Source organism: Sorex araneus, chromosome 10, assembly GCF_027595985.1.
Source record: "Sorex araneus isolate mSorAra2 chromosome 10, mSorAra2.pri, whole genome shotgun sequence".
In the NCBI taxonomy this organism is placed as follows: domain Eukaryota; kingdom Metazoa; phylum Chordata; class Mammalia; order Eulipotyphla; family Soricidae; genus Sorex; species Sorex araneus.
Window position 1 is genome coordinate 13,296,159 of NC_073311.1, and position 19,365 is coordinate 13,315,523.

General features: G+C 37.9%; 1 protein-coding gene across 2 annotated transcripts in view; it reads right to left on the reverse strand.

The window, feature by feature from the left end:
- Window positions 1-19,365, reverse strand: part of PTPRR (protein tyrosine phosphatase receptor type R) — a 310,632-nt gene that overhangs the window by 34,184 nt on the left and 257,083 nt on the right. For both annotated transcript variants that reach the window (XM_004602668.2, XM_004602669.2), the window contains 3 exons: window positions 18,672-18,756; window positions 12,381-12,460; window positions 11,765-11,902 (listed from right to left, as the gene is read on the reverse strand). In XM_004602668.2, coding sequence (XP_004602725.1) covers window positions 11,765-11,902; window positions 12,381-12,460; window positions 18,672-18,756 — 303 coding nt within the window. The remainder of the gene's footprint in view (window positions 1-11,764; window positions 11,903-12,380; window positions 12,461-18,671; window positions 18,757-19,365) is intronic.

A 19,365-nucleotide genomic window follows, 5' to 3' on the forward strand; every position in this document is an offset into this window, starting at 1 on the left:
ATTAAATCCTTAATTTAATATATTAGTAGCCTCAGTAAATTATTTCTAAACAATAGGGGAGAGAGCAAACCGGTTACTGTGAGCTGAAAGAGGCCTCAGAAGAAACCAGAGAGGTGTAGCACACCTGGGTTCCATCCCCAATACCACAGAGGATACCACCAGCCCTGAGAACTCTGAACACAGAGTTTCAGAGTTTGACTTCATGTCATATCACTTTTCCCTATTAACATTGGGCATCAGTCACACTGGCTTTACCCCCAACACCCTTTGAAACTCAGATTATTCACTCGTCTTCTGCCAGATCTGTGCTTAACTAACTCCTGCACCTACTTTGATCAAAGATGCCCACATTGGCCACCAAATTTGATATTTCAAAACATGTCCCATTTGTTTTCACCTTGTCACATTTGCATATTGTTAAAATAGCACCTAACACTTTGTAACTGAATCTATTCATTTATTTTGCTTCTTGTTTTTGTGTTCCCCCTACCCCTTTTAGGTGATAAACTTTTTAAACAAAAGGATTTTTGTCCCTGCTGTCAATAATGATAAAGTTCAAGTTCCTGCATCATTGTGTTAAAGTGGAAATGAATGAATGTGGACAAAATATCCAACAGTGGATGTTTTGTGAAGAGGAACAATGTACTGAGTATCTAAAGCTATTTGGAGAATTCTAGATACTGTAAGTGATGGTCAAGTTAGATACAATTGTGGAAAACTCGTTGGGACTATGTTCTTCAGAAATTTATAACATTTGGCTGGGTAATTTCACATCTAAGTATCAGCTTTGGGATCCAGAGCGATAGTACGGCATTTGCCTTGCATGCAGCCAGCCTGGGTTTGAGCCCCAGCATCCCATATGGTCCCTCAAGCACCCCCAGGAGTAACTCCTGAGAATCACCAGATGTGACCCAAAAAGCCAAATAAATGAATAAATAAACAATTTAAAAAATAATGCAGCTTAATGAAATAATCAGAGATGTGACAAAAAAAGGGAAACAACCTAAGGAAATGACTATCTACAATAATAGCACATGCATTCTAATAGTCATTTAAAATATTGTTTGTTGGTGACTTGCCAATATACGAATTAATAATAAAATGCTAAAATAATTCATAATGGAAAACAGATATTCTTTCTTTAAAACATGAATTCTAGAGGCCAGAGGGATAGTACAGTGGGAAGGACACTTGCCTTGCATGCGGTCAACCTGGGTTAGATCCCAGGCATATGCATATTATTCCCCAAGTCTGCCAGCCCTGAGCATAGAGCTAGAAGTAATCCCTGAGCACCACTAGGTGTAGCCCCAGCCCCCTCCCTAAATTAAAAATAAAAAATAGGGATTCTGCATATCTGCATCACCACCTATTGATGGTTTTTCAGGGCTCCATTTACTTAGAACTCCTCATAACTGTCTGAAGAAGGTCTCAAGAATTCCTCAAGGGCTGGAGTGATAGCACAGTGGGTAGGGAATTTGCCTTGCAGGCAGCTGACCTGATCCCCAGCATCCCAGAAGGTCCCCCAAACACCGCCAGGAGAAACTCTTAATTGCATGAGCCAGGAGTAACCCCTGTGCATCGCTTGGTGTGACCCAAAGAAACAAAAAAAAATAAAAGAAAAAAATAATTCCTCAGATACATTAAAATTAGAATAGATTTTCTTTCTTTTTTGTTTTGTAAAACAAAATTATTCTATTGAAAGGAATTTTCTTAGTTGAGAGGAGAGAGAATGAGGCATTCAAGTGAGAACACAGGCTTCTCCAAAGTGGAAAAAAAAAAGTGAATGGCTTTGGGAAGTAATACACAATTTTTCCAAACTGCCATGGCCTAGAGTTCTCTCCATACGTGAAAGTTAATCTGGGTGTTGTCACAGGGAAAGCCTTGGGTTCTTGATGGCCTTCATATTCTTATCATGACCTGTATTTTCCTGTATCTTCCTCTTTTTCTGAGGGAGTACACCCTTCTCTGGGTGGGGAACTGGTTTTCTTTTTCAGTAGTTTCCCTTGATGTCCATCTAGGTTTATGACATCACCTTTCCACCCAGTTTCCCAAACCAGAAATCTTGAAGTTATTTTCTTCCTTGTCTCTCTCACATCCTGTGATAAATGAAGCACTGGGGTGTTTGTTTCTGAAATAATTTTTAACTTTCCCTTTACAGGCATCTGCTCTTGTTACCTGGTTATCTGGACTTGAGAAATCTTTCAGCAGCTCCCTGTTACCAATAAGGATTTTTATTTAGCATAGTACCATATCCACCTGGCACAAAGTAATACTCTAGTATCATCTCCCTTCATTCCCTACTATGTTACATGCGCTCACCATACTAACTGCTTAATTCACTCGTGCTATGGGGTTTTCTATATGCTTTTGAATGTTGCTGTTCTGCCTAGATTGAGTTCCCACACACATTCTTACTCTTCAGAAACTTATTAAAAATCTCTCACGTACTCTGTAAACTCTAACTAAAAATGTAACTGAAGGGCGAAAGAGATATTACAGAGGGTAAGGTGCTTGCCTTACATGCAGCCAACCTGGGTTTGATCCCAGCACCCCAAAGTATCCTTATCTGAGCTCTTCCGGCAGTAATCCCGAGTAAAATGCTGGGAATAAACTCTGAGCATATATGAGTATGGGAAAAAATAATTAAGACTAATCTTTCTGTAATTTTATTAGATCAAGAAAGAAAGGAACCAATGGGGGAAGGTTTATAAGAATGTTAAGTTGTTGACAGAGTGGGACAAGGATATGGTCCAGTAGTAAAGCACTTGTCTTGCATGTTAATTTAATCACAAGACAACGTTCCCTGCACTGCACCCCCTGTCTGCTCTCTCTGCCCCCCCCACACCACACACACACACACACACACACACACACACATACACACACACACATGGTCGATGAGGGGAAAGTCATGTTTTCAAGTCAAAAAATTAGGACAAAGGCTTTATGTGAATATGGACATTATGTCTGGGTTAACCACTTGACAGAATATTCTAGGTCAAATCACCAAATTATTTCCTTCATCAAGGATAAATTTGGTCTAACTCTTCTCTGAAGCTAGTAGGTCACTTAGTCCTTTGACATTTGTTTACCCACATGTTAGTGCTCATTAGTAATGGAACCAAACAAGGATTAAAATCTGAACTCTATGGTTTGTTAACTTTGTAGATTTAAGTGAGTGACTCAGTCTATCTGGACTTTAGATTTATCATCTCTATGAACTATGCTTACAACATGCAATCGATAAATAAACATGCTTAGAAAATATCTTCCAGGGCCAGGGATGTGGCCCAGTGGTAGAAGACAAGGCCCCCATGTATCATGTCCTGGGTTTGATCCCTGGCAATACATGGCTCCTCCAAGCACCTATAGAGGTAGCCCTGGTGGCCACTGAGCATTGCCAAGCCTAGGCACCACTGGAGCGAAGCATCCCAGAATAATAAAGAGAGAGACAGACAGACAGACAGACAGAGACAGAGAGACAGAGATAAAGATACAGAGAGACTGAGAAGACAGAGACAGAGATAGAGAAAGAGAATCAGAGAGAGAGATATGAAACTGTAAGGAACTAGAGGGGCAACAAGTAACCTCATGCGCTAGGCTGAGGACTTCAGAAATGAGTTTAACAGTTTTAGATCTAACTCCAGTTTTGTATGCTTGAACCAGTAAGACTTTTTTTTGTTTATTTTTGTTTTGGGGCCATACCTGACTGTACCCAGCCACATCTGACTGTTCGTTTTGGGGCCACTCCTGGTTCTGTGCTCAAGGATCACTCCTGCTGGGCTTGGGGTGCCAGGGATCAAACCTGGGTTGGCCATATGCAAAGCAAGAGCCCTGCCTCTGCACTGTAGCTCAGGCCTCTAAACCCCAAAGACTTTGGTAATGCAATGAATGGTTCACGTTCAAAGAATTTAAACACTGCTTTCGATCTTACTTCTTTTAAGTGGAATTCCATCCTGGAGGTTTGTCTAGCTGAAGAAATTCAAATTTGGGGGGTTATCATGCTGTCAGCAGGTCAACCTGTACCTGTATGGCGAGTGCATCAGCAGCCTGATGGTGACTTCAGGCTTCCAGACACCCCCAAATTGCTGCTGTGCCTTTGGCCAGACCCCAACAACTTGGGGCCAAGTTTACCAAGAAATTAAATGGCCAGAAGTTAGGTATGTGGGAGCCACATCCACAAACTATCTCCAGCTCAGGTATATAAGCTCATTTATTGGCCTTATTTCAGAAAACCCATAAATCTCGAAAGAGATCAAAAGCCGCAGTTAGAGCCAGTGGCACGGAGGTTAAGCGGGAACCTGTTACTGAGATCTCCAAGCCTGCTTGGATCGGAACTGGGTCTCCTCCCCCACCCAGGTCCCCACTTCTCCAGTAGCTTGGCAGTCACAAACTGCCCCCAGTGCCATGTAATCTCATCAACGCCTAAGACCCAGAGATTATAAACTAAAGCTCCCGGAAGAGAGCACCACAGAATATCCCAAACATTAAATTCTATTCATAACAAGCCATAAAAACAAATTGTCTAGCATTGCCTTTTCGGCAGGTTTGAGTGGCGGTGGGGGACCGGTGTCGAACTATCAAATATAACCAAAGTAGAGAGAGAGTACGGGGGAAATTGTCTGCCACACAAGCAAGGGAAGGGTTGGAACAGGAGGTGGGGTGGAGGAGGGGGGAAATACTGGGGATTATGGTGGTGGAAAATGTGTACTGGTGAAGGGATGGGTGTTTGGTGATTGTATGACCGAAGCTCAAACATGAAAGCTTTGTAACTAACTCACGGTGAATCAATAAAAAAGGGGGAAAATAATAATAAAAAATAATAAAATAAAATTAAGATTCTGAAAAAAAGAAAAAATAATGTGGAGTTCATGCCCAATTCAACCAGCTTAATCAATGGCTGAAAAAATAGAAGAACTCCTACATTATAAAAAAAAAGAAAGAAATTCAAATTTACCAGCAATAAAATGCTTTATTTTGTTTCAATATAAGACAACAGATTTTTAAAATTGTCTTATATTTTAATTTTTTTCTTGCGCTTATTTTATAAAAAACATAACTGAAAATATTTGAGTTATATAATAAGAGAAGGCAGGTTCACAAAAATAAAAAGGCCTGGGAATTTCTAAAGACTACTTAATTCCAAATTTTGGATGAGGAAATTATTTTTGAGTTTTTCAAACAATGATGCTTAACACAATTAAAAGTTGGCACATTTTTAGTAAACAGTGTTTTCCTGGTAGTAGGAAGTCAACTGCATATTTCTTTTGAGCCAGATTTTTTAGTATCATTTTGATCTGTAAAACATCAAAGTTTTCTCTACAGTATACTGTATTTATATCTTTAGAGAGTCTGGACAGAATGCAATTTTATTTTAATTTAATGAGTAATCAATAATAAAAATGTCAAAGTTGAAATTATGACTGGCCACAAAAAAACATACAGAGCAAATGTATAAATAATATATCAAACTTTGATATTCCCAGAAGATATACCCTTGTTGTTTAAAAAGACAGGTTAAAAATAGTGTGGGGAAAAAACCTGTATTTCTGTATTGTACAGAAAAATAAACAGAGCCCCTCAATCATCTTTTAGGTGTTTTCATTTAAAGAAAATTTTAGCTTTCAACACCTATCCTTAAGGTCTTCTTTGGGTAATGTGAATCTGTGAAAAGCAGCAATAAGCTAACTCCAAGTATGATGCGCTTAGAAGAACAAGATGAAGTATATTCCTGTGCTGATTCAGAATGGCGTGTTGTCAATATCATTAGTGCACTAACTCAGTATCACTTTGAAATACACATTTAACTCATACAGTGCCTGTGGGAGAATGAAAACCTTGGTCTTGAAATTGGGGGAGAACAACTTCTATTGGGGTTGGCATATTTGCTAGTTGCTTGAAATATTCTTATTGGATTTCTTTTAAGACTCATGTCACAAAACTTCAATCTCTAGGGAAAGCTTTCTTATTAAGCAGCAATCCTGGCTTCTAGCCTAATAAAATTTGGATTTAAGAACAAATGAGTGCAGGTAAACATGTTTCTAAATTTTTCTATAAGGGAGAACAAATCTTATAATATATCATAAGATTTGGTAATGGAAATACTTGACAATAAAAATTATAATTTAGTTTACCCAGTTACTACAGCCTATCTTTAATTCTTATGAGATATTGTCTCACATTTGCTTTGGCAAGTGTTATTCTTAATAAATATGTAACAGAGAAGTAATGTTTTCTATGGAAAATCTGTATTTAAAAAATTTTACATATTTGTATTTATGACAGGACATAAATTACAGTGCTTTTTATGTTGGTTTAGATGATTTTATTTTTAGTGGAAGAAGAAATAGAATTAGTAAGGATATGACTGTGCTCTGAGAAAACATTTACATCATAACAATCTATTCAGAGAACTGTAATTCAGCTTAGAACTGGATAGGACTAATACATTTTGCTCAGATCTAGGGAATATTGATAAATTCTACATAAACTTGCTCAGAGTCTTCAGTTAAAAAATTCTACTGTATCTTCAGTCATTTCTAATATTTTAATTTTTAATTTTTTGTGAAGTAAAATAGCTCCATTTAAAGAAATTTGCTTAAAGAACTGTGAGAGGAGGCAGAGAAAGAAAAACATGTTTAAGATAGAACATGGGCTCTGAGTTCTGGAAAAAGCTCATCTCTAGGGACTGGAGCGATAGCACAGTGGGTAGGGCATTTGCCTCGCACGTGGCCAACCAGGGTTCAGCCCTGAGCAGCGCAGGGTGTGACCCAAAAAGCAAAAAAAAAAAAAAAAAAAAAAAAAAAAGGTCATCTCTAATATTTTTATTTGGTCTCCCTTCATTTTGATTAATTCTGCTGCTCTTCCTTTCCTTCTTAGACACTGACTTATTTGTATTCTTTTACCTTTATTTCATATATTATTAACTATTTCTCTATTATTTGTTTCCTTCTGTAGTTTTCCTATAATTGTTTTTTTAAATTTTTTATTAGAGAATCACTGTGATGTACAGTTACAAACTTATGAACTTTCATGCCTGCATTTCAGTCATACAGTGATCGTTTACCCATCCCTCCACCAGTGCCCATTCTCCTCCACCAATGATCCCAGTATCCCTCACACCACCCCCACCTCATCCCCCACCACCCCACCCTTCCTCTGCGGCAGGGCATTCCCTTTTGTTCTCTCTCCTTTTGGGTGTTATAGTTTGCAATAGAGGTATTGAGTGGCCTTCATGTTAGGTCTATAGTCTACTTTTAGTTCGCATCTTTTACTAAATCAGAATAGATAATCAATTCATTTATAACTGCAGTACTTGTGACCATAAATTTCTCTCTATAAATTCTTTAGACAGCATCTTATAAAATTTGGTATGTACTGCTTTCACCATCACTGAGTGTAGGCAATTTATATTTTAATTTAAAATTCATTTTGATCCAACAATTACATGTCTTTTCAACTTCAATGTGTATTTCTTATTATTTTCTGCTCTTATTGATAACTAATTACATTCTGATAAAAAAAAATCTTTAAATTATAGTTATGCTTTGAAAATTTTCAAGCTTGTTCTGTATTATCTCTATAAAATATGCTTGGGAAAGATTTATATTGTGAGATCATCATTATCATCATCCCATTGATTGTCGAATTTCTTGACCGGTCTCAGTAACATCTCCATTCGTCCTAGCCCTGAAATTTTAGAAGCCTCTCTTTACTCGTCCTTTCCAATGGTGCTTCATTGGAGGCTCTTTCAGGGTCAGGGGAATGAGACCCACCATTGTTATTGGTTTTGACATATGAATATGCCACGGAGAGGCTCTCCCATGTGGGAAGGAAACTCTCCGTAGCTTGCCAGGTTCTCCCAGAGGGAGAACTAGGCTATAAGAGGTCTTCTGAGAGCTTGGTTTTATAGTCTCTGGATGTTGGCCGTTGATGGGATTACAGGGCTCCGGGAGCAGTCACTGGGTGTGACCGAGTAGCTACTGGAAAATGGGGGATCTGGGCAGAAGAGGCCCAGTTCCAATCTGAGCAGGCTTGGAGGTCTCAGCCCCGGGTCCCACACAGCTGGGTTCCTCTGCCGGTACCTTCATGTGTGAGGCTCATCCGAACGTGTGGAGAGGGGCCTTGAGCATGGCTGTGGCTGGGCTCCAGAGGTCTTCAGCTGTGGGGGCTCTGCTAGGCTCCAGAGGTCTTCAGCTGTGGGGGCTCTGCTAGGGGCGGAGAAGGAAGCTGAAACCCGCCCCCTCTGAGGGACCCCAGTGAAGACAGACAGGTGCGGGGGCAAGAGACTCTTGTAAGATCATTTGGGTAAAATGTCCTATGCATGCATATTAAATCAAGTCTCTACTTTGCAAATGATACATATTAATTATGTATATAGATTTAGGAATTACATATATGAACTTTTCTGTATGCTTAGTAATCTTTTTTCCTTATTATATGAAATACAGTTGCTTTTGTATTTGGTTTGGTTTTCTCCCAGTAGTAAAGTGATTTATCGCTTCATTGTTTAATTTTTCCCATTAATGCTTTAGATTTGTGTGTGTGTGTTGTTGGGAAGGGTGGGGTGGGGGGTTGGTAGAGATGGAACCCAGGGCCTCAGACATGCAAGGTAAGTGCCCTACCAGTGAGCTATATTTGGGGCCTCTCAAAAAATGTATTTTGAAGCCATATCATACATTTATAATTTTAGGATTTTATTAAGCTTGTGAATTACAACTTCTGGTATTATGCCTTATTGAATTTTCTTAGATTCTGTAACTTCTCTGGTAATGATTGTTTTGATGTAATGTCAGTTTTTTACTTTCACATTTCACTTTCTTTGCTAGTGGTGGATTTATCTTTATTTATCCACACTAGGACTAGTAACGCTTAACAAATTTGAGAGTTCATACTTCTATAAAGGTTTGGAAAATCTCTTGCCATTATTTTTTATATTCTCCTTTCTGTCTTCAAAGACCTCCATTAGTCATATATTGGACATTTAATGTCCTTAATCTGTCAAAAAAGCCCATATTTGGGGACATTTTGTTAGTCTATATAAATTACGTAGCTCTGTCTAATAATAATTTATTTAGCTGTTTGAACCTGCTATTATACCTAATGGAATATTTAAATATTCAAGTATTTGCTTTTGTTTTCTTTGGGGGGTCACATGTGGTGGTGGCCCTGGTATCCCCCTACACCTGTGTACAGGACAAGCACTTAACCTCCTACACTATGCTTCCTATGCTAAAAAAACTTTTTTTTGGAGTGGGGAGTTTGAGCCACATCCTGGGATGTTCAGGGGCTACTCCTAGCTCTGTGTTTGGGGGATTATGTATTACTGGGGATTAAATTTGTTCTCCTGCATGCAAAACCTGCACTCAGCCTATTTAGCCATATCTATAACCCTGATTTTAAAAAATATAAATGTCTCTCTATAATATTTGTTTTTAATATCTCTAGTGTTTTATGATAGTAGCTAACTCCTTTGATATTTATAATTTATATTAGTTTAATTTCATATGAATTTATGTCCATTACTTTCGGCTTCTAATTTTTCTTCATATCGCTTTATTTACATATGTGTCATAATTTTGATGTGTAAACTAATGTTTGCTGTGTTTTTTCCCCTATAGAAATTCAGTGAAATGTATGCTGGTGAAAAGTTTATGCCTTTGTTTCTGTAAAGTGCCACAGAGAGCTACTAACCCAGTATGACTTATGTTAAATTCCGCCACTTGGCATTTCCTCACTTTTGAATACGAAATACTCAAGCAAAAACCTTTTTATTTATTCCACAAAAAGTTCAGGCTTAGATTAATTTCCTGTTGGACTCCTTTTTGGGTAGTCAGATTTATTTTTGTGTTTCACCTTTTCACTGAAGGTGTAAACCTTGCAGACCTCACTCAATGGAAGTACTCTGCTCTATTCCAACTCCTATTAAGTCCAAGACTTTGCGTCTAATTCTTATTTGGTCACCAAAATAAGTGCTCTAGTTTTTGGGTTATATGTCTTCTGTTCGCTTTAGGCCACTACGATAAATTTAAATTCTATTACATATGCTACTTCTTTTTTTGCCCAATGTAACTGGCATTGTAATGGAAGGCATTTTGGGTTACTTAGATTGCTCTACTGCATAAATTCTACATATGTATGTACAGGCGATATGTCTTTTTATTTTAAATCTTTTAAAAAAGTTTTAATCACATCTGGCAGTGCTCAGGGCTTTCTCCTTGCTCTGTGCTTCGAGCTCGTTTCTGTCAGTGCTGAGGGACCATATATGCTACCCGGATCCAGCCAGAGTCAGCAGCTGACAAGACAGTTGTCTGAATTCCTGGAGTATTATTAATACTCCAGCTTAATAATTCTTTTAAATGAGGATTTTTTCATATGACAAAGATAAAATATCAAAAATATTGGAGTAACGAATATGGTTTAGTGGTAGAGCACAGGTGCCAGGCCCTGGGTTCAGTTCATGGCATTGCAAAAAATTTTAAATAACAGGGACTGGGGAGATAGTACAGCAGATAGAGTGCAGAGAGCGTGCTTGCCTTGCACACGGGTAGTCTGGGTTCAGTTCCCGGCAGCCTATATTATCCCCTGAGCTCCACCAGTGATCCCTGCATGTAGAGCCAGTAGAAAACCCTGAGCACTTCCAGTGTGGTCCCCAAATAAGACAAAGTAACAGATATTAAACCATTTTGCAGAGATTGCCAATTGCTTAAGATAATGATAGACTGATACTATATGTGAAATAACTAGGAACTTTGAGGGGTATTTTTATTATGCCACTCAACTTTTATTTATGTATTTTTTAATTTTAGATCTCATCCTACTGGGTATTGCACAGGGACTACTCAACTAATACTGTGTTGTTGTTGAGGGGGAACTATTAGATTTATATCTGGTATTGCTTAAGAGGACATGTGGAGACAGGGATCAAACTCAGGGCCTAATGGGTAAAATATAACATGAATATTCTGTAAGCTCCTCAGTAGAAGAAACTATAGTATGGAAATGGAAATTTTTTATCTTTGTACTATTTTTATGTATATATTTTTGTTTTCCACTAGAAATTAAAAATCTATGATGAACAAGAATCTTCATGTGTTTTGTTTATTAATATACTACTAACTACTAAGTAGCACTTATTAAATAGCAGGTGCTTAAAATTATTTAGGATATGAATAAGTAGATTTTTGTTTCTTAGCTTATAAATCATAGTGATAATTCATGTTTCTTTATTTTATTACTTTGATAGATTAGTATAAATAAAATATGTATATGCCAAGTATATTGATTTATATGAAAGTCACCATTTATGGAATATCACCAGTTACCATTTTTTTAAAGCTTACAGTGACCTGCCTCTCGGAGAGACCGGCAATCTACCAGAAGTACCCTGCCCACACAGAAGAGCCTGGCAAGCTCTCCGTGGCATATTCGGTACGCCAAACACAGTAACAAATAACAGGTCTCATTCCCCTGACCCTGAAAAGAGCCTCCAATCATTGGGAAAAAATGAGTAAGGAGAGGCTGCTAAAATCTCAGGGCTAGGACAAATGGAGTAGGACGAATGGAATAGCACCTGCTCGAGTAAATCGATGATCAATGGGATGACAATGAGGACAGTGATATATAGTGATACAGTGACCTAGCTTTTAAATGTCTGACTTTTCTTCTTAAGTTCGTTACCAAGTCCATCCACAATTTTTCTTATACAATATCTCTGACAAGAACAGAAAATATGCAACATTGGGTACTTGGAAGAAGTTCATACCTCATTTTTTTCTTTGAGTTTCGTGATCATAACAATCACAGGACTGTCTTCCTGCCAAACCATCTGCCAGAAATCATTCACGGTGTTGATCATGGGCCCCTGTGTGGCGATGAAGGCCTTCTCTTGACCACTGTAGCCCTGGTTTAAGTATGGAGAAAAATTACTGACTTTGAGGTTTAGGCTTTGCACTAAAGTTTAGTTTAGGCAAAGAGCTCCAGGAAAAAAAAGTGACTCTGCTAGCCCCCAAACAGATTTTGGCAGTGTCATTGATTCTAGTGGCACAATTCATAGGCTCCTCTCTGGCAAGGCAAGTCTAACTTATGGCATTAAGGCTCATCACACTCTGTCCTTACCCAGGCACCCCAAATAAAGCCTGTAGCAGTCAACTCACAGGAGAGGGAGATGGGCTATAAAAGACTATCAACACTGATAATAACAAGAACAATTAATATCAATGTGATATGACAACAACAAAAACCTTATGAATAAGTAAAGCCTTATGAATACAAAAAATAAGTAAATAGAAGTAAATCACAATTGAGCTACTATGAGGGAAAAAATGAAAATGACAATTCCAAATTGTGCTTATTGTAAACCAAACATATTTATTACTTACCCTAATATAATTAGCATTAATATAGGTGCTCAACGAATCCGTTACATTTTTTGGTTTTAAACACACTCTGCTGAGAGGATCTAAATGATAAAAGTGAGAAAGAACACATTAAACAGATTTTCACTTTCTAGAGTTTTATTAAATGTAAATTACCAGTAAGTAATACACCATTTAATGGTTGTATTGACTTTAAAGCCATGTTTGTCACTGTGTTTGTGTGTGTTTACTTGTCTTTTGATTTATATTCATTGAGGGACATTTGGGCCCATCTTGATCCCTGATTCTGATATAAATCTTGCCCAGAAGGCCAAGAGTTTAACTTCACATTTTTGTGGACTTCTGACTGCATTTCTCATTAATACTCCTTTTCTTTAGATTAAAAAATTTTTAAATTGAATCACAGTGAGATACACAGTTACAAAGTTGTTCATGATTGGGTTCCAGTCACATAATGTTCCAACACCCATCCCTTCATCAGTGTATATTTACCACCACCAGTATCCTCAGTCCTCAGTTTCCCTTCCACCATCCCCCGACTCCACTTTCCTCTATGGAAGACAACCCCTTCTCTCTCTCTCTCTCTCTCCTCTCTCTCTCTCAGATTTTGGATTTGCAAAAAGCTTCCCTGATTCCCTACTCTGCATTCTCTTCAGAAATGAACCAGGGAGAGATAATGCTACAAAAGTCTTCATCTTTTTCTAGCTTATCTCATCAGACACTTAGATCTTAACTGGCAATGCATCACCTTATCCTGTAGGCCTCTTGATTTCCCAAGGTGGACTTATTAGGTATGAGACACTGTGCTATCAGTGTGAAGAAGAATGGTGTGGCAAGTTGGGGAAAGGATGAGATTGTAACAACAAAAAGTTTCCATTCATGAGGTCTCAGTATATTCATAAAATAATATTTGACTGTCTACTAGATGTGAAACACCACTCTCAAAACTTTGAGATCTGTTGCCATTAAATTTTCATAAATCTTTAATAATAGTAACAAACATAAATTGCATTCTTCATTTTTCAAGTAGAAAACCTAGAACAGACCGGTTGAATAATTTGCCCCAATATGTACAGTTAGTATGTAATGGAGTCAGGTTATAAAATCATACACTCTAACTCATGAGTTTTCTTCATCATTATGGTCTGCTTCTTCCCTGATGACAAAAGAGCCCCATAAGCTTACAATTACAATACAATGTATTGTTTCAGTGACTGCTCAATTCCATCAACAAGTTCAGTGGTTTTTGGCTTCCTTTTTTTCTGTGGAATGTGGTATGAAAGCTAGAGTGCAACGAAGAAACACCATTTCCTCTCTTATTCTCATCTCTTGCACTAATCCTGTTCAGGTCATCTCAGACTTCCAGACCAAACCGAAAAAAACAAAAGAGGAGGCAAAGTAGGAAGGTCTAGAGGAAGAAAGTGCTAGAAACAACATGTGAGTAGGAGGGGAAAATATTAAAATACAATTTAAATGAAAAGTTAACCTTCTAAGTGTATTAGTTCTATTTTTTAATGATGAATTGCCACTTACGTCAACTGACCATCACACTGGGATGTATAATAGGAAGCGTTAGTGGACAGTCTTGAGTTTGGCAGTGCAAAATGGTGATTATATAGAAATCCACTTTTCAGACCACATAAGAATTGTAAGAGAAAAAAGACTTTTGAACACTTTACCTTAAGTAATATCTTATTGCCTTGATGAATGATTCAATTAGTTACATCTCTACCTAGTTCTATGCATTAATAAACTACAATGGGAAATGTAACTTAGGAAGAAACACTACCAGATATTAAAATTTTTAATATAAAATAGGGACAGTGATTAGTATTACTTGATTTTATTATTTTCATATTAAAATTTTAATATAATGAATATTAATTGATTTTGTTGTTCATATTTGCACAAGTACACAGAAGACATATACTAAATGTATAATTTCACTATTGTGCATATAATTTTATATTGATATATTATCAGGTCTACTCTCATAGATTTTGTGATTAAATTAGTCTTTCATCACAAGCATTTGTTTATGTTACAAAATAGTTTGATAAAAAGTTGACCTTAGCACTGTAATCTACTCTTTAGAATGCAGTCAGGCTCACACTGTCCTTCAAGAAAGTACTTGAATTTAATCAATTTTTTGCCATCCATGGTTCTGTTTCAAAGCATCCTCAAATTATACAATCCTAGCAAGACATGTAAGCAAGCACTTAGCTTAAGAGTTAATTGTAGGTGAAAACAACAAAAGCAATTTAGTTATTTAAAATACTAACCATCTGCTAATGTTATTTTATGCAGCGTTTCAAACTTGTTTAACCTTACAGTCTTAAATGAACCACAAAGAGATCCAAAAATAGTAGAGTGGGTAGGGCATTTGCATTGCATGTGGGGACCCAGGTTCGATCCCGAGCATCCCATATGATGCCCCAAACAATGCCAGGAGCAATTCCTGAGTGCAGAATCCTGAGTAATCCCTGAGCATCACTGGGTATGGTCCAAGAAACCCTCCTCACACACACACACACACACACACACACACACACACACACAAAAGAAAGAAAAGAAAATCCAGGCACTATATTCTAAAATAAATAAATAAGCAAGTAAACCATAAAGAACAGCTATACATAGTCATTTTGAATTCTTTTGCTGCTTTTTTATTTTTCAGTCAATGGTGTAGCATGTCCATGCTGTATTTACTAAAATATGTTTTGTGCAACAGAGAGTGGGTGTGGCATTCAGGCCAAAGATATTTTCAATAGAAAAATTCATCATTTGCAACATCAGTTGTCAGCACAGGTGCCCTGGTTCAAGTGCTCCACCCAGTTCTGGGAATAGAAATGCTGACACGGGACTATACAGCAGTTGACTGATATCATCTGTGCAGGAAATAGAGAAAACTGAATTTATAAATAATCCTAACAATTTCCAACTCCTTCTGAGATGACATGGCTAAATCTAATAACTACGACAGTCTATATGCCATTATTGCTTATTGTTTATATTTATTAAGTTTTTGATGAAAAATATTAATATAGATTAAAGGAGCATGATTTCTTCTACATAGCATTTTTTCTTCTCTTCAGTCATTGTAGTTATAAAATATCTTTCAACAGTGACTAGATGACCCTAAGTAGCACCTATTGTTCATAGATTTGCTAGAGTGGGCACCAGTAACGTCTCCATCGTGAGACTAGTTGTTACTGTTTTTGGCATAACAAATACATAAAAAAAAATTTGTTTTTGGCATATTTGTATACTGGGGGGCTGGGGGTGTGGAGGGGAGGCTGGAGCAATAGCACAGCAGATAGGGTGTTTGCCTTGCACATGGCTGACCTGGGTTCGAATCCCAGCATCCCATATGTTCCCCCAAGCACCGCCAGGAGTAATTCCTGAGTGCAGAGCCAGGAGTAACCCCTGAGCATCGCCGGTTGTGACCCAAAAAGCAAAAAAGGAATATGCTACAGGTAGCTTGCCAGGCTCTGCTGTGTGGGCGAGATACTCTCAGTAGCTTGCCCGGCTCTCCGAGAGGAACGGAGGAATCAAACCTGGGTCAGCCGCATGCAAGGCAAAGGCACTACCTGCTGTGCTATTGCTCCAGCTCATGATCTGAATGATCCTAAGAGATTTAATTACACTCCTGGCTAAAATATGTTTCAGTGGACTTTCACAGAGTGCTTCTAACCCCACCAAAAAGGGAAGTCACAAAACATCATTGATAATTCTTACAACTCAGACATGAAAATGGAGAATGTTATGTCTTACCAGGGAGCTAATAGTCTGAACCAAGACATCCAGTACTTCAGTGCCCAATTCTTCTACATGTCATTATGGCTCTATCGCGCTGAAGATAGACATCCCGAGACGTTTATGGATTTTTACCCAAACCCTAACCATATGTTTTCTCAGTGATTTGCTTAGCAATAGGGCTTCTAGGCCATACCCAGCATTGCCTGGGGCTTGCTTCTGGCACTCAGGGATCACTCATTGTGGCGCTCTGGAGCCCATACACAGTACCAGGGTCCGAACCAGGGTCAGCCACGTGCAAGGCCAGCACCTTAACTCTGTACTGTCTCTCTGGCCCCTACTATAGTATTCTTTTTATATAGCAGCTTTGTTGGTAAATACATAATTTACCAGCTTAGAGTATACTAACACAGAAGTTGCTTTATTTTAACGTTTTTTTTCTTTTCAGAACTTATTTTTCTTCTCTTTGTTTGTTGATTGCTTTTCTTTGAAGGATGGGTTCACTGTCAACACTCGGCTGGCAGTGTAGGACTGACTGGCTGTGCAGTGCTCAGGCCCTGCTGCTCGGGCCCAGCCATGCTGCGGTTGACCTTGGCCGAGGAGTCATCAGAGTTGGATACAGCAGTGCTTAGGGACTCTGCATATACACCCTGCAGTGCTGGGTCGGTAGGACATGTGGTAATGGGGACTGAACCCTGGACTTCAGCCTGGAAGACTGCTACACTACCAATTTGAGTGGTCTTCCTGCCCCCCCTCCTTTATCTCAAGAATTGCATAACTATTAGTACATTGATTTATACATTTTTCTTGATCCCTCAATTGAGCTCTACATCCAATAGCATTTTCCATGCCCTTGAATGGAAGACAGTCACGAATGCAGTTACTGTCTTTATGATTGCTTGTTTGGATGCTGCTTAAAATTGGAATTATGCAATAAGTCATCTTTTGTGGTGGGGTTTAATTTAGCCAGACTTTCTCACAGTCCTTTTATGTTGAAGCATTCATTAGTACCTCATTCCTCTTCCTGTGAAAAATATTTCATTGAGTGGATATACCTAATTATTGTTATCCACTCATCAGTTCATGGACATTTATATTCTTGGCAGTTTGGGGGCAATTATGAATAATGCTGACAGTTTGGTTTAAGCAATTGTTTGCCATTTCTTTTGAGTATTACATCTAGGAGTAGAATGTTTAGGTCATATAGTAACTCTTGGTTTTACTATTTGAGGAACTGACAAATTATTTTCCTAAGTAGTTGCATCATTTGACATCCTTAGTATCAATGTTTAAAGAATGTTTTGCTTGTTCTACATACTTGCTAATACTTTTGTTGTCATTTTGTTATAATCAGGTGGATGCAAAGTGACATCTCATTGTGGTTTTTATCCTTAATAGCTAGTGAATGATGCAGATCATCTTTTCATGTCCTGTCATTTGTACATCTTCTGTGCGGATATGCCTCTTCAATTCTTTTACCATTTAAAAAAATATTTCTGAGCTACATCCACAGTGATCAGGGCTTATTCCTGGCTCAGCACTCACAAGATAACTTACTTCTGGTGGTGCTTGGGGACTATATAGAGTGCCAGGGATCAGATCTGGGTCAGCCATGTGCAAGACAAGTGTGTTGCCCACTTTGAAAATTGGACTATTTTTATTTTTTATTATTTAGTTATGAGTTATTTTTTAAAAAATCACATACAAGTCTCTTATTAGATGTCACTGTCACTGTCATCCCATTGCTCATAGATTTGTTCGAGAGGGCACCAGTAATGTCTCTCATTGTGAGACTTATTGTTACTGTTTTTGGCATATCCAATACGCCATGGGCTGCCGTGCGGGCTCTATACTCTCGGTAGCTTGCCAGGCTCTCACAGAGGGGCGGAGGAATCGAACACGGGTCGGCCGCATGAAAGGTGAATGCTCTACTGCTGTGCTATTGCTCCAGCCCCTTATTAGATGTATACTTTGCAAATACTTTCTCTCATTTTGTGAGTTGTCTATTTTATGGATGGTATTTTTTGAAGGACAAAACTTCTTAATTTGATGGAGTTAAGCTTATCTAATTTGTTCTTTACTTACACTTTTGGTATCACACATAACAATTATTGACTAATTCAAGCTCATTAAGATTTGTATCTGTTCCATACAAAGAGTTATAGAGTGTCAGCTCTGATTCATTTTGAGTTAATATTAGTATGAGGACTGAGGCAGAGTCTAACTTCACCTTTTGCTCATGGCTATTCAGGTGTCTCAGCCAGTTATTAGATAGTCTATCCTTTCCCTTTGTGTTACTTTTAAAAATCAATTGACCATCATGTGTGGCACACAAAAGCTTTAGAGCCCTTTGTCTACTGGATTTGTGAGTTCATTATAGTTCTAAGAGATAGTTATTAACCTCATATTTAGGATCACATGTGTTTGTAACTACAAAGTTTGCACATGAGGATATTGTGAGGGTGGAAATAAGTGAGTTGGGGTGAATGGAAGAAGCTTTTGATTTACAATGCAAACTGTTTGCTCCAGGAAACTTACTTGGCAAAATAGTCTTGTAGCGATTTTTAGTTCCATGACGAGGAATGTCAATTTCTTTGGGATCCACGAAGTTCATGGGAATTTCCTACAAAAACACATGATATCAAATTAGTGTATCTAATAATGCCACAAAGAAAATATTCACAGAAAGGCATATGCTCCAGAGCACTATTGGACTTTAAAGTCATCTTAAAATAGCAGATTACAACTTCGGTTGGCCAACACCCCTACTTTCATAAACACTTTCATATCACTGCCTCCTGACAACCTAACTCTACAAGATGACTCTCTATTAGAAAGTCTTATTCTTCACATAGTGATTAAAGAGACATATGTAACTTTGGCCTGTCTTTTTGTTTGTTGTTTTTGAGAAGAGTGAGATTTTTAAAAGTCCTGCTGTGGAAATAGCAGGCAACTGACAGTTTTTTAAATATATTTTTAAGAAAATTTTCTCTAAATTTTTATGCAAACCCAATACCGAAAGTTTCAATTGGGTGGATTTTCTTTTAACATTAATTGTGACTTGTTTAAGATGATTGAATTCCTCCCCAAATAGCAAACAGGAAGGGCTCCTTCAGTTGTTCCATTGATGATAGCAGGCTAGTCTTTGATGCTCTTTGATAGGGTTTACAAAATCTGCTACGGTTGTAAGTGCAATATTTGAAGTGTATTTGCACTCGGATAATGTTTTCTT